This window comes from Thunnus albacares, chromosome 16 (assembly GCF_914725855.1).
Source record: "Thunnus albacares chromosome 16, fThuAlb1.1, whole genome shotgun sequence".
Taxonomy (NCBI): domain Eukaryota; kingdom Metazoa; phylum Chordata; class Actinopteri; order Scombriformes; family Scombridae; genus Thunnus; species Thunnus albacares.
This window is the reverse complement of record NC_058121.1, coordinates 17,421,988-17,441,486: the sequence shown is the minus strand read 5'-3', so window position 1 is coordinate 17,441,486 and position 19,499 is coordinate 17,421,988. Positions and strand designations below refer to the sequence as shown.

The 19,499-nt window shown below is 40.6% G+C and overlaps 3 protein-coding genes across 6 annotated transcripts; 1 reads left to right on the top strand and 2 right to left on the bottom strand.

Moving 5' to 3' along the window:
* Window positions 1-317: 317 nt before the first annotated feature.
* Window positions 318-2,678, bottom strand: pigh (phosphatidylinositol glycan anchor biosynthesis, class H). The gene is made up of 4 exons (XM_044376152.1): window positions 2,195-2,678; window positions 1,292-1,501; window positions 1,072-1,155; window positions 318-930 (listed from the first exon to the last, which is right to left on the bottom strand). The coding sequence occupies exons 1-4, from the start codon at window positions 2,372-2,374 to the stop codon at window positions 859-861; spliced, it is 546 nt and encodes a 181-aa protein (XP_044232087.1). The 5' UTR covers window positions 2,375-2,678; the 3' UTR covers window positions 318-858.
* Window positions 2,679-2,937: 259 nt separating this feature from the next.
* Window positions 2,938-12,264, top strand: zfyve1 (zinc finger, FYVE domain containing 1). Of its 3 annotated transcripts, none has more exons than XM_044376146.1 (13): window positions 2,938-2,975; window positions 4,443-4,815; window positions 4,909-5,152; window positions 5,285-5,545; window positions 5,632-5,846; window positions 6,876-6,982; window positions 7,473-7,581; window positions 7,658-7,755; window positions 8,070-8,187; window positions 8,614-8,784; window positions 9,394-9,574; window positions 9,826-9,939; window positions 10,544-12,264. In XM_044376146.1, exons 2-13 carry the CDS (start codon window positions 4,489-4,491, stop codon window positions 10,774-10,776), a joined length of 2,178 nt encoding a protein of 725 aa, XP_044232081.1. In that variant the 5' UTR covers window positions 2,938-2,975; window positions 4,443-4,488; the 3' UTR covers window positions 10,777-12,264. The 3 variants fall into 3 exon arrangements, with proteins under 3 accessions (XP_044232081.1, XP_044232080.1, XP_044232079.1); XM_044376145.1 differs by lacking the exon at window positions 2,938-2,975 and adding an exon at window positions 2,983-3,391; XM_044376144.1 differs by lacking the exon at window positions 2,938-2,975 and having other exon boundaries at window positions 4,095-4,815.
* Window positions 12,265-12,301: 37 nt separating this feature from the next.
* Window positions 12,302-19,240, bottom strand: wdr21 (WD repeat domain 21). Of its 2 annotated transcripts, XM_044376147.1 has the most exons (13): window positions 18,767-19,240; window positions 18,478-18,623; window positions 17,608-17,765; window positions 17,070-17,152; window positions 16,535-16,637; window positions 16,201-16,344; window positions 15,654-15,703; window positions 14,977-15,056; window positions 14,685-14,777; window positions 14,171-14,268; window positions 13,859-14,035; window positions 13,219-13,333; window positions 12,302-12,985 (listed from the first exon to the last, which is right to left on the bottom strand). In XM_044376147.1, exons 1-13 carry the CDS (start codon window positions 18,871-18,873, stop codon window positions 12,753-12,755), a joined length of 1,587 nt encoding a protein of 528 aa, XP_044232082.1. In that variant the 5' UTR covers window positions 18,874-19,240; the 3' UTR covers window positions 12,302-12,752. The 2 variants fall into 2 exon arrangements, with proteins under 2 accessions (XP_044232082.1, XP_044232084.1); XM_044376149.1 differs by lacking the exons at window positions 18,478-18,623; window positions 18,767-19,240 and having other exon boundaries at window positions 17,604-17,695.
* Between the last annotated feature and the right edge of the window lie 259 nt (window positions 19,241-19,499).

Sequence of the window (19,499 nt, the reverse complement as noted above, 5' to 3'; positions counted from 1 at the left end):
TTGTAAATATGTACTGTACATACAGCACATCTAACGTTGCATATTCATACATCTGTTTATACCACTTCTAAAACTTTCAGCTTTTATATACTATAATATATATAATCAAAAGCATTCTCCTTCTGTCATTAAAACCAGTTTACATAAGGGGACTATCAAACAGAGCTGAGTCATTACTTCGATTTTCAACAGTTTGGATAAATGAATGAGCCAGTGTGGTGCTGCCCCCTACAGGGGAAGGAAAGTAAAGCTCCTCAAAAACACAAGAACCGCATATAAACTATCTACCAATGCTGGTAAATAATGGGTGTATCAGCAACAGTAATCAAGACTTTTTGATATTTTGTAACAAAAAAAATGGTTTTCATCCAAAAACATACAGTGTGGATACAGAATACAGATTCGGACAGAATACAGAAATTGGCATAATAAGTCACTTGAAAACTAAATTCATAAATAAGTTAGAAAGCAAAAATCTTAAATATGGTTTCTATCATTCAATACAGTGTCAGTTACAAGGTCAGACTGTTAAGGTTTAAACAGGTGATCTAAGACTAGAGCTATTTTTCATATATTATTCAAGTAACTATACAACAAAGTACATCATAAAGTCATTATAAAACTAATATTTTTCTTTCTAAAATGTGGTAGCACTTTCTTTGGTATCTAACAGATTACATTCTCATCTTGTGTGTGTTTCAACATACAGGTGAGAAAAGGAGAAATAGAAAATTACCATGAAAAATACACAATGCATCAAATCACAGTACGGATGTACCAAAATACCCCCCCCCCCCCTTTTGCAAGAAAATATTGAAGACATGTTGCATGACCAGAAACATTGCTCGGTGTATGACGTCAGCACTTTGAAAGAATCTCCTGACAGCTTTTGTAAACCTTAACCAAGCAGTTCAGCCTCGGCTTCGAACTCTGAAAGATAAAGAAAGGACATAAATTAGAAACAAGTTCTTCTTATAATTATGATTAATATTATATTTTATACAGGAGGAAGAGAAACACCAAAAGCAAGTTGCCTTTTGAGATATCAGAACACCTTGCATTCATCCTCACCTGAAACAATGGCACCACACTTGACACTGCATTAGGGTCTGAAGAGTCCTTCAACAGCACACAAAGGTAGTAGATGATCTGATGCTGGAATAAAAATGTTAAACATCAATCCACTCATCTTATAAAAAGTATAAACTGATATGACTGTAGTGTGAATAATATAGAATAACGATATAACTACTATACATTTGCACACAGGCCTATACGTTTCTTCAATTACCATGTAAATAGCTTCATTGATGACAATGTCCTTGATCTTGCTCATCTCAATGAAACTGGTTGTCTCACGTCCTGAGGCGTAGCTGGAGGACACCTGAATGCCTAAGGAGCCAATGACCAGCAGGGACTCATGGTCCACCTTCACAAAGTGGATGTGAAGCATCATGCCGACCAGGGTGATGAGTATAGCGCTGGACAGAACAGCAGTGTTCTGCGAGAGAGGGAAGATATTTCAACATGTGTGTTTATATGAATCATTATATTCAACATACGAACAAAAAGGATAGACCATCAGTAACAATTAAAACAGCATCTTTTGGGATGCACCAATCAGACTTTTTCAGTCCCGATACTGATACCTGGGCTTTGGGTATCAGCCGATATTGAGTACCAATCCGATACCAGTGTTTAATAAGCTGTATGCCTCAATGTGTGGAAGAGACTGTGATCATTCTTTAGGTGTAAGGCATATAAATTTACTGAGTTATTTTTTTTTATTAAAATAACGGTATCTGACCCATTGTCACAGATAACAGTCCAGCTATTTAAGTCAGTATCAGACAAATATCCGGTATCCATATCGGTGCATCTTTAGTATCATGGGTAAGTAAATAATTGTTATTAGCCCTGGACAACACTCACAAAAAAAAAAATCAAATAATGCAATATTTTTTGTCTGAATGCCTGATGTGACATATCAATTATGTGGCAATATGACCATTGGTGCTTTTATATACTAACAAGTATTTCAGTTGAGTTTTTACTCATCTAGAACCGTTTAAATACATTTTATCATTAAGTTAAATTATATTTTTATGGGCAGGGAAAACTATCGGACACACAGAAACGTTGTATTTCGATTCTATAATAACAATTTTACACTAAATCGACGGATTAGTCATACCTGTGTGAAGAAGAACACGGCGTATGCGAAAAGCCACACAGAGCAGGTGTACGCCATCACTTTGCCGATGGACACTTTGGGGGAGCTGACAGTGAACTCCCTGCAAAAGCTGGAGTGACTCTGACAGTCCAGAGATATGGCTTTGCCACTGATGTCGGTGAAGGTTTCGTCCTCCATCATACACGCACACAATACAAACGCGGAGAGTAAAGTAGAAAGGCGAGCATTGATTGAACTCTCCGACCTAACACTGTTGCTAGGTTAGCAATGAGCTAACGTTAGCTATCCGTGAACAGGCAAGGTCAGCGGCGTATGAAGATATAAAGTTGTGCTTTCTTTGCGACGCGAATTAGGAAAACATGACTGCATGCATACAATGCTAAATTACTGCAATTAAATAGAATATAAGAAAAGAAACAACATCACTAGTGAATACCCGGAATAAATACAACCGAAGTGATGCCAAAATCAAGCCTCACATTGGGTACACTCGTTATTAACACCGGGTCGTCCGTGCTTATCAATTGAAGTGGCTTAATTAAAGTGCAATAAGCAACGCACAGTAGTAAACTCACAACAACAAGAGGCTTTCAAATATTTAATATATCTAATAATAAACTATATATGACACAGTGCTTGATATTAACACGCTGTGCTAGTATATCAAGTGCTGTCTCCGTCCACCCGGGTTAGCTTCGGTGTACGCTGACGACAAATACAAGCGGACCCAATAGCAGCTGGAAGGTGCGCAGCATTATGGGCAGCCGTTATTACGCTCTCTGTAAGTAGCCGAGTAGCTTTTGTTAAGCTAACTATAGAAACCATTCGGAAAGTAAAAGTTAGTATAGATAATATAAAACAAGAAGACAACGGTTTAAATAGAATAACACGCAGTGGTTTAATGCTTGTCATTCCACGCTACTCCATGGTCCTTCATTTCCCAAAATGCATTGTGTTTGTAATGACTTTTGACCTCTGGATAAAAACAAGCCGATCAGCTGGTGTGAGAGCAACAACATCTACAGGAGTCTGACACAAAACTGCTCAAGCCAGCTGACTTTTTCCACCAACGTTAGCTGTGTGTGTCAGTCGGCGGTGTGTTATTAGATAGTCTACGTGTCCAGTTTTAGACTGTGCTGAGGCAGCGTTTTACTTAACGAGTCAGTCGACGTCGGTCGGACTGGCAGCCACTGCTAGGTCAGTTGACTGAAATGAAGGTTGTTTTTTTTCAGCAGTGTGTCTCTTTGTTTAGCTAATGGTAGATGAAATTATTAGTTACCGAGTTTCTTAGCGTATTTTTAAGCCAAAGGGATGAGCATACCGGGCTAACGTACCTTCTTAAGGAGCAACTCATCTGATCTGTATAGTATTACTAAATCAAGACAAGGGATGCTGGGTAGATAATGTTGGCTAGCAAACTGTTGTGCCAAAGAACATAAAGTAATAACATACATATCTGGGCATGTGTGTTTGATATTGCTGCCTGGACTTGCTTTACTACAGACTGAATGCCCTTATTGATAGTTAGCAGAAATAATTTGTGCTCATATCATCTGATAATCTCATAGCACATGATTCGACAGTATTGCACATAAGTGAATTGGCTTTTAGGAGCGTTTGATCAAAAAAAGGTTGTATCACATGTGATTGTAGAGATTTACTTAACAGTGCCATAATCTTGTGTCTTCCACTACATTGCTTTTGCAATCCTAATTACTCTTAGTAAGGGCTGGGCAGTATATCATTATTATATCGATATCGTGATATGAGACTAGATATTGTAATATCGTGATATGGCATAAGTTTAGTCTTTTCCTGGTTTTAAAGGCTGTATTACACTAAAGTGATGTCATTTTCTGAACTTACCAGACTGTTCTAGCTGTTTTATTATTTGCCTTCACCCATTTAGTCATTATATCCACATTACAGATGATTATTTATCAAAAATCTCATTGTGTAAATATTTTGTGAAAGGACCAATCCCTACAATACTGTCAAAATATCAATATTGAGATATTTGGCTAAAAATATTGTGACATTTGATTTTGTCCATATTGACCAGCTCTACTCTCAGTCATAGTTCCCGTCTGTTATCAACACCGAGGGTATTGTACTGACCTGTGAGGTTTGAGATTAGTGGTCAAGGTCCAGCTGTAGATAAAGAAATGAACACAATCCTAGTCTGTCAGGAGAGCTATGCCTGTGGGGGTTCCGATGAGGCTGCGTTTGAATGTGATGAATGCGGCAGCTTGCAGTGTGCCCGTTGTGAACTGGAGCTCCATCGCCAGGAGCGGATGAGGAATCATGACCGGGTCAAGATTGCGCCAGGCCACGTTCCTTTCTGTGATTCATGCAAAGGTGACAGCAGCTGCTCTGCCAACGGTGGACGGCTCAGAGCGGTGGTGCGCTGCCAGGGTTGTAAGATCAACCTGTGTCTGGACTGCCAGAAACGCACCCACAGCGGAGTTAACAAGAGAAAGCACCCGCTGACACCCTACCCTCCAGCCAAAGCTCCCCACGAGAACAATGTGACGGCTGGGGAGTCAGAGATTGAGATCCTGAAAGCCAAGCTGGAGAAAGTGTGCAGCTTCCTTTTGGTGGATGAGAAGGAGGAGATGCGTGTAAGTGCCTGGAAAAAACCTTTAAAACTTTTCATAGCACCTTGTATTAATGTGATGTCATGACAATGGGGTTTGTCTTGTGTGGATTCTCAGGTGAAGGATGAAGAGGAGTTTGTGAGCAGACTGGATTGCAGACCAGATGAGCTCCTCAAGGTGGTCTCCATCTTTGGAAACACTGGGGAGGGCAAGTCTCACACTCTGAACCATACATTTTTCCTTGGGAGAGAAGTGTTCAAGACCTCCCCCACTCAAGAGTCCTGCACGGTGGGTGTGTGGGCAGCTATGGACCCTGTGCACCAGGTGGTAGTCATCGACACAGAGGGACTACTCGGAGCTGGTATGTGACAAATAATGTGTTTGCTCAGTTGTATAATATAAACAAAGATAGCAGGTTTCTGTTTTCACAATTACCACTTAAGCTTAAACAAATATTTCAGGTATTTACTATTCTCTTTTCACTGGTAATCAGGAGCCAACCAAGGCCAGCGAACCCGGCTGCTCCTCAAGGTCCTGGCTATCTCTGATGTGGTCATCTATCGTACCCACGCCGACCGTCTCCATGACGATCTCTTCAAGTTTCTCGGTGATGCCTCAGATGCCTACCTTAAACATTTCACCAGGGAGCTAAAAGCCACTACCACCCGCTGTGGTCTAGATGTTCCTTTGTCCACTCTGGGCCCTGCTGTCATCATCTTCCATGAGACTGTCCACACAAAGCTGTTAGGATCGGGTAAATCAAATCATGTCATCATTAAAGATGCTTCTTCTCCTTCACGCCCTTTTCGGTCTGTGACATTATTTGTTCTGTGTCTCTAGACAAACCGTCTGAATCGGCAGATCGTCTGCTCCAGGAGCGTTTCAGGAAACTGGGTCTATTTCCTGAAGCATTTAGCTCCGTCCAGTACCGTGGAACTCGAACCTACAACCCCCCTACAGACTTCAGTGGTCTGCTGCGCAACCTGGAGCAGCAGCTGGACAACAACACCACCCGTTCGCCTCGTTCTGCCAGTGTCATCTACAAGGCTCTGCAGGTAGGAATGCTTGATTGATGTACAGTGTTCCCGCGGAAGTCTTAAATTAGATTGTCAGAATTTAAGGTATCTTAAAAAGTCTTATTTGAGTTATGGTAGGTCTTAAATTTGAGGTGATGCCTAATTGCATGAGAAATATCTCCTCCAGAATTCACTTATTTAAATATGGTTTGGTCTTCAGTCATGACTCAGTCCAGTCCAGCTCCTTCTTTTCGTTTTCCGGTCATGTTTTGATCAGTGCTCCACAGGCCGCCACCTGCTCTGACGAAGGTAACAGGATTAAAGAAGAACACAAACAGTACAGATGATGCTCAGCTAAAGACAGTTAGCCAGGGGGTTCAGAGACGACACAAAGTCCTCTGTTATAGTCCTCTGATAGTTGCTAGAATCTGGATAATGATGTTTTTTGGTGCGGAGCTGCAACGGCAAACATGAAGGAGAACTTGCTGACCGCTTAGCTGGTGTTTACAGATTTAATGGGCTGCTTAAGTGAATGAAAGACTGATATACATGATAAGATATACTGTAATGTATATGTATCTTAATGGAGAGAATTAACTATAGTCGACTCTGTGAGTCCAAGAACGATTCCAAGCAAATTGTAATTAAAATATAATTTTTAAATTAAAATTGTTTCATTTAACACAAAGAGTTTTATCTAATGCCAAGCATAACAGTGGGACACAGTTTAGATTGTTATATGGAGATACAAAAATATCCAGGAAAATATCCCTGTTAATATTGTCAAGTTGATTTCAAACATAAAGCTCAGCTCTAATGTGCATTCGTTCTGCTGTGGACAGGGTATTAAATTTTCTCTGTCGAGGTCTTGAAAAAAAGCATCAAATTTGTTTTCAAAAAGTGTGCAGCAACTCTAAATTAGTAAGTCTGGGTTGTATAGTCACGCATCTGGACATTTTATCATGTGATTTAATGCATTCAGCTGACACTGTAAAGCCATCATGATCTACAGTTAATGTTATTGACTCTTCCTATCCCTTAATCTCTCCCCGTAACTCCTTCCATCAGGCCCTGAGCGAACGTTTCAGTGGGGAGATTCCAGACGAGCACATGACCAGTAACTCCTTCTTTCCAGATGAATATTTCACCTGCTCCAGCCTCTGCCTCAGCTGTGGGTATGTGTCTCTCTCCTTGCTGCAACAATTGCAGTTCATTATCAAAAAGCAGAAATGAGCATTCATTATACTGAAAAAACAAATATGACATTCATTCAAATGAACATTCTCAGATGTTACAGCGGCCTGCTGAGGTATGATGAAGGTTCACATGCTGGCTTCTGGTTTTATGAAGCTACGATTAAATCGATTTAGCTTTTTTTATTTTACAAGTATATGGCAGCTAAGTCTGATTTTATCATGAGCAAAACATTATACCTGTTCATTAGTGACTTTATTTAGGGGGATCCATGAGCAACAACATTCAAATGAGGTGTAAATGAACAAGTAAATGATCTCATTATTAAATGATAAAGTAATTCAACAGCATTTCATTTGAATCATTTTTTTAAAAAGTCAGGACCCTCAAAGAACCATCGTTATTTTTATCCCTTTAATATTTGCAAGCAAACAAATTCTGGCCTTTGACTCGGTTTGCTCCCATTTTCAGTTCAGGCTGTAAGAAAAGCATGAATCACCTAAAGGAGGGACTCGACCACGAAGCAAAACATCGATGCCGCTACTCTGCGCAGTACGACAACCGCATCTACACTTGCAAGGCAAGTACAAACACACATGCACACAGTGAATTAGCCTGCTTGATGTGGTTCTGAGTGTATGTGTTGAACCTCTCAGGCCTGCTACGAGGGAGGGAAGGAGGTAATAGTGGTTCCTAAAACGACAGCCTCGTCTGACTCACCGTGGTTTGGTTTGGCCATCTACGCCTGGTCTGGGTGAGTCCAGCTGCCACAGAACCATTTGGACAATGACTGGAAATGACTTCCTTGCTAACACAAATGATCGGAGACATAGTCATTCATTAAGGTGAAAAACTGGAAAAAACCTCTAAGCGTGATCAACCCACGTGTAAAATTGGAACATTGTACTCATTGACTTTTAGCTTGTTCAGTTATAACAGGAAATGCTATGACAAATGTATTGTATTTGGTTTTTACATGTAAGCAGGTTATAATACATGTAAAAAGCTCTAAAGCGACATAATCATAATCCATCATACTGGTACTGAGTTTATTTCATCTTTGTCCAGGTATGTAATCGAGTGCCCCAACTGTGCAGTGATTTACAGAAGCAGGCAGTACTGGTATGGAAACCAGGACCCAGTGGAAACAGTGGTCAGAACAGAGATCCAGCACATCTGGCCCGGGGTAAGGCTGCAGCAGAACAGCCTAAATGAGATTCTGCTTAAACCAATTAAACAAAGTTGCAAGCCAAGATTTCAGGTTTTAAGTCAAATGAATGTTGTCAAGTCCATTGTGAGCTGCATTTTCAGTTAATTCTTGCCAGTTGGTCATATATAGATGCCCAGAATAACTAGTTTCATGTTATAATATTGATGAAAAGGGAGCAAAATGAGTATAAATGTCAAACATAAATCAACAGTGTCAAATTATTGTATTTCTGTCACAATACAAGTCTGTGAGAGTGAAGCACACATGTAGTATCATCACTGAAATACTTAACCAACACAATTAATGTTAAATTAACTATATATACAAGGTACAGTATGATATGCGCATCAGAAGCTTTGTTATAAGTATGTACTCTTTGCTCTCCTCTTGTCTGCTTTTCAGTCTGATGGTTTTTTGAAAGACAACAACAATGCTGCACAGAGGTTGCTGGATGGAGTGAAATACATTTCTCAGTCCGTGTCTGAACTCAGCGTCAAGCCTGCCAAAGCAGTTACCTCCTGGCTCACTGACCAGATTGCTCCCACCTACTGGAAACCCAACTCTCTTATCCTGGTACATAACTAGAATTGAACCAAAACTAGAAAAATATACAAACACAAAGTAAAAAAAAAAACTCAATGCCAGAGAAAGCAACAAAACCATGAGTGCATGCAGGTTCTCACACATCCACAACCCTAGAGCCCACTTTGAGAACCACCAGCCTAGAGCAAATGAGGGGCTATAGAGTCCTAGGTTGTCATTCATTTCAGTAAAACCCAACTTGATACACAGTTCAGAGTCTGAATGAACTCGGTTTAGCATTTTTACTCAAGTTATTTGACGCTTAACAGTTAAATCAGTTTCTACAGAATCATTTAGCAGTTTGAAACATGCAGTAATTATGCAAAATTTAAAACAAAGATGCGATTTTTTCAAGAGGAACATTTGTTGCTTAGATGCAGCAGTGGTGAGGGTGAAAATGAGGACAGATGGCTGAGAGACAAATCATACTTCCAATAAGAAAAATCAGACATTATGTCCTTTTTAGAGGTTTTAACCACAAAAGGCTAAAAAACAATTCTTGCACATACCGAAACTTTTTATTATGTCAGTTGTCAAAGTTGTTGTTTTTTTTTATCAATTGAAAATAGATTCATGTAATCCCGAATGTGTGTTTTGTAGAAATGCCATAAATGTGGGGAAGAGTTCCAGGCCAATGACACCAAGCACCACTGCCGTGCCTGTGGAGAGGGTTTCTGTGATGCCTGCTCCTCTAAAACCCGGCCGGTCCCGGAGAGGGGCTGGGGCCTTGCTCCCGTTCGTGTCTGCGATGCATGTTTCCACAACAGGGGAATCCCAACTGGTATGCGTTTGGAGCTTTTGAAGTCACTCAGATATGAAAGACAAACTCTATTGTCTTCGATGGGTAAATTGTTTCTGCAGTGCGTGTGTGTGTGTGCATCAAGTAGATTCATCTGCACAGTACATGCACCCAACATCTACGTACATCCACACATACGTACATATGCATACAAACAAAACTAAACAGCTAACAAAATACATGGGTGTGTCTGCAATGTGTGTGACTTGATGTGCATGTTTCCCCTGTTGCAGAGTTGCTGGATGCTGCCTTGGAGGAGGAGGGAGGCACCCTGATAGCCAGGAAGGTTGGGGAGGCAGTTCAGAACACTCTAGGAGCTGTAGTCGGTGCTATCGACATACCTCTCGGTGAGCATTATCACAACGATGCAGATAAAGATCACTTCACTCCAGTCAACTATTGTTCAACAGTGAAAACAGTCAGTTAACTCCTATAAAAACAGGTCTGAATGATATTGGAGAAAAAGTTTAATTGCCATTAAAAACATTTCAAGCAGCCTGAGATCCTTTTTCTTTTAAATCACTTTTGAAGACTTATTTTTACCGAAAGCCTTTTCTTATGATTTTTCTTTGATTTTTCTGCTTATTTTTATTCGACTGTTGTGTTGTGCTGTGCTTTGTTCTTGGCGTTGTGCTTTGGTTTTGCACTGCTCTATTTTGGGTTTTCAGTTCGCCCGTTGTTTTTGCATTTTGTCCCTGGTGTTTTGTTTGTGGTTTTTAGTCATCCATTGTTTTTGGGTTTTGTTCATTTGTTCCTTGTGCTTGCCTTGTTTGTTCGTACATGACTGTATTTTATTGTTGTTTTGTGTGTTGGTTGTGAAGCACTTTCTAATGCTAGTTTTGACAACATATTATTATAATTCCCCTAACTGAAGAAGTCATAATTGTTTCATCAGTCAATGGCTGCTGAGACTCATATTAACAGCTGCTGCTTCCTCTCCTGTGTGTCCAGGCCTGGTGAAAGACGCAGCACGCCCGGCCTACTGGGTCCCAGATCAGGACATCCACTCTTGCTGCGAGTGCCAGAGGGAGTTCTCCCCTCGTCTCTCCATCCATCACTGTCGCGCCTGCGGTCAGGGCGTGTGTGAAGACTGCTCCCAGGAGCGACGCGCCGTGCCCTCCCGCGGCTGGGATCATCCGGTGAGGGTCTGCAACGGCTGCAACCAAAAACCTGGGGAGCTCTAGCAGGAAGAGCAGCTGGAGTCAAAGAGAGAACGGTTACACACGCCGGCCTCTATGGAAACTGGAACTGACATTTTTGACTTTTTGACCCCTCGTCTCCGGCTTACAGGCTCCCCTGTTGTTTTTAGTGGCATTTGAGCGGCTGTCACTAGACTGTCTGTGGCAGGTTGGACCTCGTTTTTTTTAACGCTGTCCTCACTTTTCAGTCCTGTGATGCTATTTCACTTTAATATGCCTACATTTTACACTGTGAAGAATACCAGTCAGAGTGAAACTTGAATATCAAGAAGGAAAGAGATGAAACCACTCAGAGAGATATGAAACTGAGTATTGTAAATGCTTGCTTGCAATTGAGTTCAGGTAAATTTTCATGTACCCCTTTTGATCTTTTCAGATTTGTAATAATGCACATGAAACACTGACCCCTTTGACAATCCCTCTCAGTGTGACCCACTAGTACAATTAGCACCTTTTTGTAGTCTGGGGATAAACATGTAAACCATTTAGTAATAGCGTTACTGACATAGCATCTTATACTGTTTCCAGCACTTTTATTCTAAGATTGTTTCTGCAGGTATCCTGGATGTAGCATTCGGAAAAATGCATTCTGATCCATGTTTGAGTGGGTCTACTGTATTTTCCTCTGCTTCACCCCTGCACGCTTTAGCTTTCCTGTCACTCTTTGGCTTCGGGAGGATTCAGCGGCCACTGGTGTACTGTAGCACAGAGATGCATTCCAACGTATATAATTACTTAGTAATAACTACTTAATAGTAATAACTACATAATCCCTTTATGGTTGTTTGTGCATTTGGATTGGCGGGTTATCATAGAACAGCCTTAATAATGCTGTCTACATTGACTGTTTAAATTTTACATATAATATACATATATGGGGAAAAACGTTTACTTTAATAGGGAAATTTTTAAATGGCCTTGTTTTGTTTTTAATTATGTCAAAACTACTTTCTGTTAACAAATCTGACTGACGTGGGATGAAATGCAACAAACTGCTTTTATATAGTGGCTGGCTCACAGTAGGAATATGGTGCGGAAAAAGACTTAAAACTATTTTTGAGGCTGGCCCCTCAATACGGGAGATAATTAGAAGAATAATCCTTTAATCTGTCAACTCAGGCTGTGTAGCTAGTTAGTTAGGAGCATTTAATGAGCAGCAGCAACAAGTTAAGTTACATTCAAGGTTGTCTTTACTGCAAAAAGACACTACCTGACAAATATCTGACAAATACAACATATGTTACGGTCCGGCTCTCTACTGGACGCCTCTGCATTGTGAGATCTGACTGTAGTGGAGGTTTTTTGTCAACTGGGAGAGTTGATTATGATGTCAACAAATAAGCTGAAATCACAGACATTATCGCTGTTCTATCTCAGACAGATGTTCAGTGACTACAGATATCACACGGAACAAATCAATACCTTTATGTTCATGTATGCTCATAGAATATGTATTAAACTGCAGAAACTCAACAGTCTGTGTGTGTGTGTCATTTAGGAACAAATACAATTCAACAGGTCACTGTGTTTAATGATTTTGAGAATATCATTCAACAATTAAAACTGTTCTGAGTTATAGAGTAAACACAGTCTTGTCCTTTTCAAATTTAGATCAGCAACGTCCTAATTTTCCATTAAAAATTTAAGTCGATCATGTAAGTGCACTTCTAAAGGTGACAGTAAGCCAACTGTAGTAGTTGTGTGCACTCTTGAATGCAGCACTTCTGTTTCCTTTTGGCACAAATACGTGTGAAAAATAACATTCCCCTGAGACTACAATGCAACATCAAGGAGGTCTTCCCAATCAGAAGTCCGTTATAACCTCTTGAACATTAACTGCATACTGGCTGTTGGGTTAAATAGTCACATCACATCTTTATCCAGCCAAACCCTTCAAATCTTACAATACCTATTAGATATGTAAGTAACAGTTTGTGGCAGAAAGCACTTTCAGTCTCTTCCTAACATCCAGCCTGCAGCTCTCCTCCGTCCTGGTAGTCGGTGTTGTATGGGAAGTAGTACAGGTCGTGTTTGACAGCCATCAGCAGGCCGGGAAGCCCCTTGCATCCGCCCAGATTTGAAGAGAAGACGACGCTTGGAATCAGGTCGTTCGCGGCCGGGTGGGGTGACGGGATGGTCCTCAGAAGGTGGCCGTCCTTCAGGCTCCATAACCTTGTGTAGCAATCCTGACCCACTGCGGAAAGAAAAAATAAGTTTTTCCATTTGGAGTTGGAAAGCACCTTGGGAGAGAAGCTGAGGAGAGTTAAGACATCTTTGGCAGGTTTCAATCCTGTCAAACTATCTCTGAAATATGATATATAGATGAGGTGTATCTTTGATAGACTTCATATGTAAACCTGGGTTCTCTTTGACCAAGTCAGTTTAACAGCAAAACTGGGGAAGCTAGAACGTTTTATCCTCTCTTACCTGCCAACAAAAGTCCCTCAGGCTCATTGACATGAATGGGAAGATAGGCATGCTCATTATAGTGTCCTTTGTAGTCCTGCACTGGCTTTGTCACACGCACATCCCACAGCTTGATCTGCACACAAATAAAGAAAACACACAAAGTCAGTGCAGTAATAATAACATTCATGTAGCATAAATGTTATTTTGAATAATCCTGGAATTTGACTTGGATCCCGCACTGAAGTTTGGATTAGGGTAATTGTGTTGTGGTAATGGTAAATGGGCTGCATTTATATTGCGCCTCTCTAGACTTCCAACCACTCAAAGCGCATTACACTACATGCCAACATTCACCCATTCACACACACATTCATACACTGATGGCAGAGGCTGCCATGCAAGATGCCAACATCAGGAGTTTTTTAATGCTCATTCACACACACTCAAACACCAATGGCACAGCCTTCATGAACAATATTTCCCAAGGACACTTCGACATGCAGACTGGAGGAGCCGGGGATCGAACCGCCGATCTTCCAATTAGTGGACGACCTGCTCTACCTCTGAGCCACAGCCTTGGCTCAAATCTAAAAAAAAAAATCTAAAATTCAGAACCCACAATTTATAAGTTTTCTTGTTTTCAAGGCAATAACCTGACCTGGCCCAACATGTCAGCAGCCAGCAGGTAGTTCTCATCCTGCAGGACGCGTACAGACGTGATGGCAGATTCTTGATGGAAGCGACTGGCTTTCCAGCTTTGATCTCTGCGTCCTCGCTGCCGCAGGTCAATGCTGAAGATCTCTCCCGATCGGCAGCCGTTAAACAGCACAGGGACCTGGGGAAAAAAAAAGAAGTGTTTTTATTTCTTTGCCCTCATATGTTGTCCTTAGTCATATTTAAATCCAAATCACAACATATTCCAAGTGAACTCGAGCATGCTTTAATCGCTTTAATGTAACAGATGACTCACCCTGAGGGCAAACTGCTGAGCCAAAACGTCGCTGCCAACGCTGTATGTCTGCGTTCGTCCCGTCTCTGCGTCTTTCACTATCACCCTCCGAGACAGGCCTGCCAACACATGCAAGAACACATTATTTTAGACTTAGAAATCAAGGGAGAGGAACTGTATGTACAATCATTTATTAGAAGACTGGCCTGTAACCAGCTCTCCTGTCAAGATCAGTTTTTTAATACTGTCATTATTTTAATCATCTACATCAATGATCGGCGATTAGGTTACTCTGTATTCCAAATCAAATTTGAACCCCGAGTTGGACTGATAAATTATACGATTTTGGTTCCAGTATGTGTTGCTTTAGCCTAGTTTCTGCCCAAACAAACATAGTGTTATTTAGGAGATTGTTAAACACCCCATAGCACCAGCCAAGCAAACAATCTTACGTCTTTACAGACGCCAGTGATTATGATTGATTATAGTTGATTTGACTATGAGTTGCAAGAAAAATGATGATGGTCGGACTGACCAGTGCTGAAGGTCTTGTCAAACTGGGGGTTGAGACACCAAGCACAAGACCAGGCTGAGGATATTTTGAAGCTACACAGCATCCCTGGCTGATCTGAGGGAAGGGATGAGAGAAGAGAAATGAGAAAACAGGAAGGTAAACAAAACCAAGCCAACATGAAGTCTTTTTTTAGGGGATCATGGACTAAAAAGGATCATAATTATTCTGAGAAACTGCCACTTCTAAATCAAAGCTTTCTGACAAAATCTTGCCAGTAAAATATAATAGACTAATGTGAAAATACTAATCTAACCTGGGTTGAAGTTGCTGAAGAGGGAAGCAGGAAGTAAACTGACACAGCCAGGAGTGTCTGCCACTCCCACCAGACACAGTCTGACAGTCGGCCCAGTCAAGGAAAATACAACACTGAGAGCTGAGAAGATGTTTGTGGAAAACAAAAATGATGACGATCTATGTGAAATATTGCTGTGTGACATTAGGAATCATTCGACAGAGATGAGACACATTTCAAATGGAAAGCCTGTTAAATAAAAGCCCTGTCCTTTCAAAACAAATGGAAATCTTACATAGTCTAAAGCAGTGGTTCTCAAACTTTTTCACATCAAGGACCCCTAAACTGAAACAAATTGGACCACGGACCCCCATCTGATAAGATTTTGGCTGTTAGATGTTTTATTACAGAAAGTGTATGAAACCCATGACCAAAACAGTCATACATTCTGTCACTGTGTTACTTATGGATGAAATTATAGTGAAAATAAATGATTCCCCCTTTTGCTTGGGACCACCTGGAACCCCCTAAAGGATCCCTGGGGGTCCCTAGACCCCACTTTGAGAACCACTGTTCTAAAATACACATATAAATCATGCATATAAGGGATTAGAAAGAACGAATGAGTGTTGCTAATAATCTAAAGCAACACTTTAGGTGGACCAACCATGAGCTTTACTAAAGATAAAGAAGGATACAACACATGGGAGTCTGGGTAGTTGACTGAAGCCCAACAGATGGAATTCACCTGAAACACATTAAGTCAAAGCATAATTGTCAAAATTAACTGCTGTTGAGTTAAAAAGCGTTGTTTTTTCCCCCCACCTGCATTCTGCAGAGACCCGATCCTACTCTGCCTCTGATTGGCTTACCCTGATATTCTTACCCTAACCATCTAACTCCTCATGCCTAAACCTAACGAACGAAGGCAACAAGTACTAGCCAATCAGAGGCAGAGTACGGTTGGTCTTCACAGAATGCAGGTTGGAAACAAATAAGGTGGTTCAAAAAAACGTTTTAGATACCTACAAAACTGATTTCTTGTTATTTCAAGATATACGAAGGGATTTGAAGTGGATTCAACAGTTCTGAAGTCAGTTAAACGTCTCAGCTTATGAGATTAATTTACATTTTTTAAAAATAAACATTCAGCTAAATTAGAAAGGTAAAACGGGGTTATGGTAGAGTACAACAAATGTGTGCATATTCATAGTCAGTGCTCCAGTTCCAGTGAAATATTTCCACCTTGCGGTTGGTGAAGTAAAGGTTGTCACACATTTCCACTGACAGAGAACCCCGGCTGCTGCTGCTGAAGTTCATGATGCCGTACTTGCAGCCTCCGTGAGACACATCATTGACTGTAAACACTTGCTCACATGCCGAGTCCCCCTGAGAAAGAAAAGGAGGTTGGGGGGGTAAGATTGAGATTTTAAAAAGTTTTTCTAACTCTAAATTATGTCATGGTGCATCTATCACAAGTGCAGTATTAGTTATAAGAATCACAGTATCACGTTGTATATTAGCCCTAGTGTGTGTGTGTGTGTGTGTGTGTGTGTGTGTGTGTTATGTGTGTTCTCACCACTATGAGTCTGAAGTTGTCAGTGTTGGGGTTGCTGTTGTCCGTGCTCTGGATCTCTAGTTTGTGGCGTCTCATTCCACTGACCTTCACCTCATGGACCAGCCTGGAGACACACACACACACACACAGTAACCATGGTAACACTGACTAGTCCTATCTGCAGATAGTCCACTAAAGTATTTACACTCTTTCTCTGACCTATCTGACAATGCGTGTCTGCATATTTATTTACAGCAATGTTTGCCCAAAAAAATTAATAGAAACCATTTGGGTTATTATTGCATTTGTTGTTCACAAAAAAATATTTTGACAGTGTTTTATGACTATTTTTGAAACACAAATCATACTTTATTAGCATCATTATTAGGGGGCAGCAATGCTCCAAAGAAAATTCACTCTGCACATGCAGAACTGATTAGCATTACAGTTACACTTTGTTTTCTGTAATGTATTGCAGCTGTGGCACAGAAATGTATAACTTACTGTGGGGACTTGAGAATATAAAGAAAACAATTGTGTGTCTATGTATATATACCTGCAATAGGAGTTTTGAGGTAAAAGGCCAAGATGTCTTTTCTGCAGCAGCAGTGAAGTGTTCAGTCCTGCTCTTGGTGCTTTCTATAGAGAAGATGATACAACATGTCCCATCATTAAATAGCAATGAAACTCACCCAGGCTGACAGAATGTGTGTGTGTGTGCACATTTAGGACCATTCCCAGCTGTGTAATGCCAAATCTCTGATGTTTAGTTATGATTTATCTCTTATTTTGTTATGATATAAAATGTGCATTTCTTCTAATGAAATAAACCACAAGATATGGGGCCCACTTGCCTCTGCTGAAATCAACAAACAGTGAACTCTAGTGTGCAACATGCAATCAGGCCAAAGTATCAGGCCAGTTCCTCTTGTCATAGCCAAAATGCTTTTTCTCAGTTTACAAGAATACAGTTTTCAATTGGACTCATATGATTATATGACACAGATTGCTCCACTCCTCTTGAAGGATATGAAATTGACGTTATAATGCTAAAAGCAGAAAGACGGAAATGATTATCCCCACAACAGACTTACTTTTCTGGGCTTTTCATCCTCTACAAGCATCTTATTCCTTTGTTTCTCCCTTTCTTTCTCCTGCAGCTGCTCTCTGGTCAGAGGGTTACAGTTGTTGTGCCCCGGCAGCAGGCGAAAGTAACGATTTTTCTCCGGGTCAAAGTAGAAACCTGGCAGATCTGGTGAAAGAACAGGAGGTCAACTGATGCTTATCTTTTTTTCTAGCTATTTAATTTACATCTGCCTGTTACTCAGTTTATAGTGGGAATACTAGGGGCGACTTCAGCTCAAGTTGGACACTGCTCCTGTCAAGGAGTCCGTGAACAAGAAGACACTGAACCCCAAACTGTTCCCTATAATTTTGTGTGTATTGTATATGGGAAAAAATGTAACTTGCTTTTGATATGAATGTAATGTAATATTTACAATTATGTTAAATATTGGGATTTTTTTCAAGGGTTTCAAACATAATCATCCGTTCAAGTTTATTTTTCTGTGTTTCTAACAGTGTCTTCAAGTGACACTATGAGTCTATATAAACCACTGTTGAAGAATTAGTTACTGTGACAGTTCGGAGCAACTACCAAATACACTGTGCACGTTACTTGTCATGGCTTAGATCTCAGTTTTGTTTCTGACATGACACCAGAGAAGATGATACTAACACTTCCAATTGCACCTTTCTATTGAGGAAGGCTTTTTCATCTTACTTCTTTTTTCATCCTAACTCTTATTATTATTGTTTTCTATTTGTTGTGTGTTCTATGTTATTAATGCTGTAGCACTTTGAGTTTAACCATGAATGAAAAGTGTGGTACAAATTAAATTTATTATTATTAATAAACCAGCCATTGAACAAGCAAGGGTGAGGGGCTGATGTCTGGTACTGACCTGGTGCAGCACTGCTGGTCTTAGAGGAGGAAGATGAGGATGATGAAGAAGAGGAGGAGGAGGAGGAGGGGGAGGAAGAGGCAGACTGGTTTTCATCTCTTCTCTGAGATGCTCTATATGATGGCCCTGCATCATTATGCCCATACCTGTGAACAGGTATAAAACACATAATTGTCCTTGATATTAACCAAAAGAATGAATGTCGGTTACTGAGGTTTTTGACTATGACACATATCACATTTCTGAAACTAAGCACCACACAAATGTGACAGTATTTCGTTAAACACACCACTGTTCGTCCTGTGTTGATCTCTGCCGGTTGCCTCTGTACCATCCGTGGCGTTGGGAGCCGCCTCGTCGCCTGTGCGGTCGCTGCCCTTCTCGCCACTTCTTCATCCTTAGTGTTTGTGGCCCCTAGAGGTAACTTAAAGCACCCTCACGCCACGTTGTCTTTCATTCACTTGCGTGTGTTTGTGTGTTACGCCAGCGTGAAGCAGCGTGTTTACTTGTTAGCCAAGTTAGCACGTTGTTGTCATTCCTCAGCTAACGTTAGCTACACATCTTCCCCGACACTTTTTGTATTAATGCCCGACATTAAATGTTAGTAAGATGCAAATAATATTTTAATAGGTCTATAAATACGAGTTCCGTCAAAGGTAAACAATCCTTCTCCTCAAAGCATTACAGTTTCATATCTCATGAGCTAACTGCTGTACAGTAAGTTCCTGCCATGTTGTCCCGCCTCCAAATGGCACTCATTGGCCGGTCGCTGACAATCGTTGTCTGACGTTACAGGTGTTCATTGGTTGTTTTCTTTCTGAATGTATGAGCCACGCATCAGAATAATACATGTAGGAATTTGTTTTATTTCATTCAAAATACTTTAAAGTACCAGCTCAGAAACGTGTACTCCGAAAACCTAGCTGCATTTAATTTTAGTCCCTTATTAATATTGATAAAATAAAAATAAAGGGCGGTCTTAATCTTTCTATTCAGGAAGGCTTTTTCATCTTAATGCTTCT

What these genes read in the sequence shown, in the direction of transcription:
- pigh (XM_044376152.1), bottom strand. Translation starts at nt 2,374, where the DNA reads ATGATGGAGGACGAAACCTTCACCGACATCAGTGGCAAAGCCATATCT. An exon ending in CCGTGTTCTTCTTCACACAG is followed by an intron (nt 1,502 to 2,194) that starts GTATGACTAATC and finishes CCTCTCTCGCAG; the next exon opens with AACACTGCTGTTCTGTCCAG. An exon ending in GTGTGGTGCCATTGTTTCAG is followed by an intron (nt 931 to 1,071) that starts GTGAGGATGAAT and finishes TTTATCTTTCAG; the next exon opens with AGTTCGAAGCCGAGGCTGAA.
- zfyve1 (XM_044376144.1), top strand. Translation starts at nt 4,360, where the DNA reads ATGAACACAATCCTAGTCTGTCAGGAGAGCTATGCCTGTGGGGGTTCC. An exon ending in ATGAGAAGGAGGAGATGCGT is followed by an intron (nt 4,816 to 4,908) that starts GTAAGTGCCTGG and finishes GTGGATTCTCAG; the next exon opens with GTGAAGGATGAAGAGGAGTT. An exon ending in CAACAGGGGAATCCCAACTG is followed by an intron (nt 9,575 to 9,825) that starts GTATGCGTTTGG and finishes CCCCTGTTGCAG; the next exon opens with AGTTGCTGGATGCTGCCTTG.
- wdr21 (XM_044376147.1), bottom strand. Translation starts at nt 18,873, where the DNA reads ATGAAGAAGTGGCGAGAAGGGCAGCGACCGCACAGGCGACGAGGCGGC. An exon ending in GACCAGCAGTGCTGCACCAG is followed by an intron (nt 17,766 to 18,477) that starts GTCAGTACCAGA and finishes TTCTTTCACCAG; the next exon opens with ATCTGCCAGGTTTCTACTTT. An exon ending in CCTCAAAACTCCTATTGCAG is followed by an intron (nt 16,638 to 17,069) that starts GTATATATACAT and finishes GTGTGTCTCCAG; the next exon opens with GCTGGTCCATGAGGTGAAGG.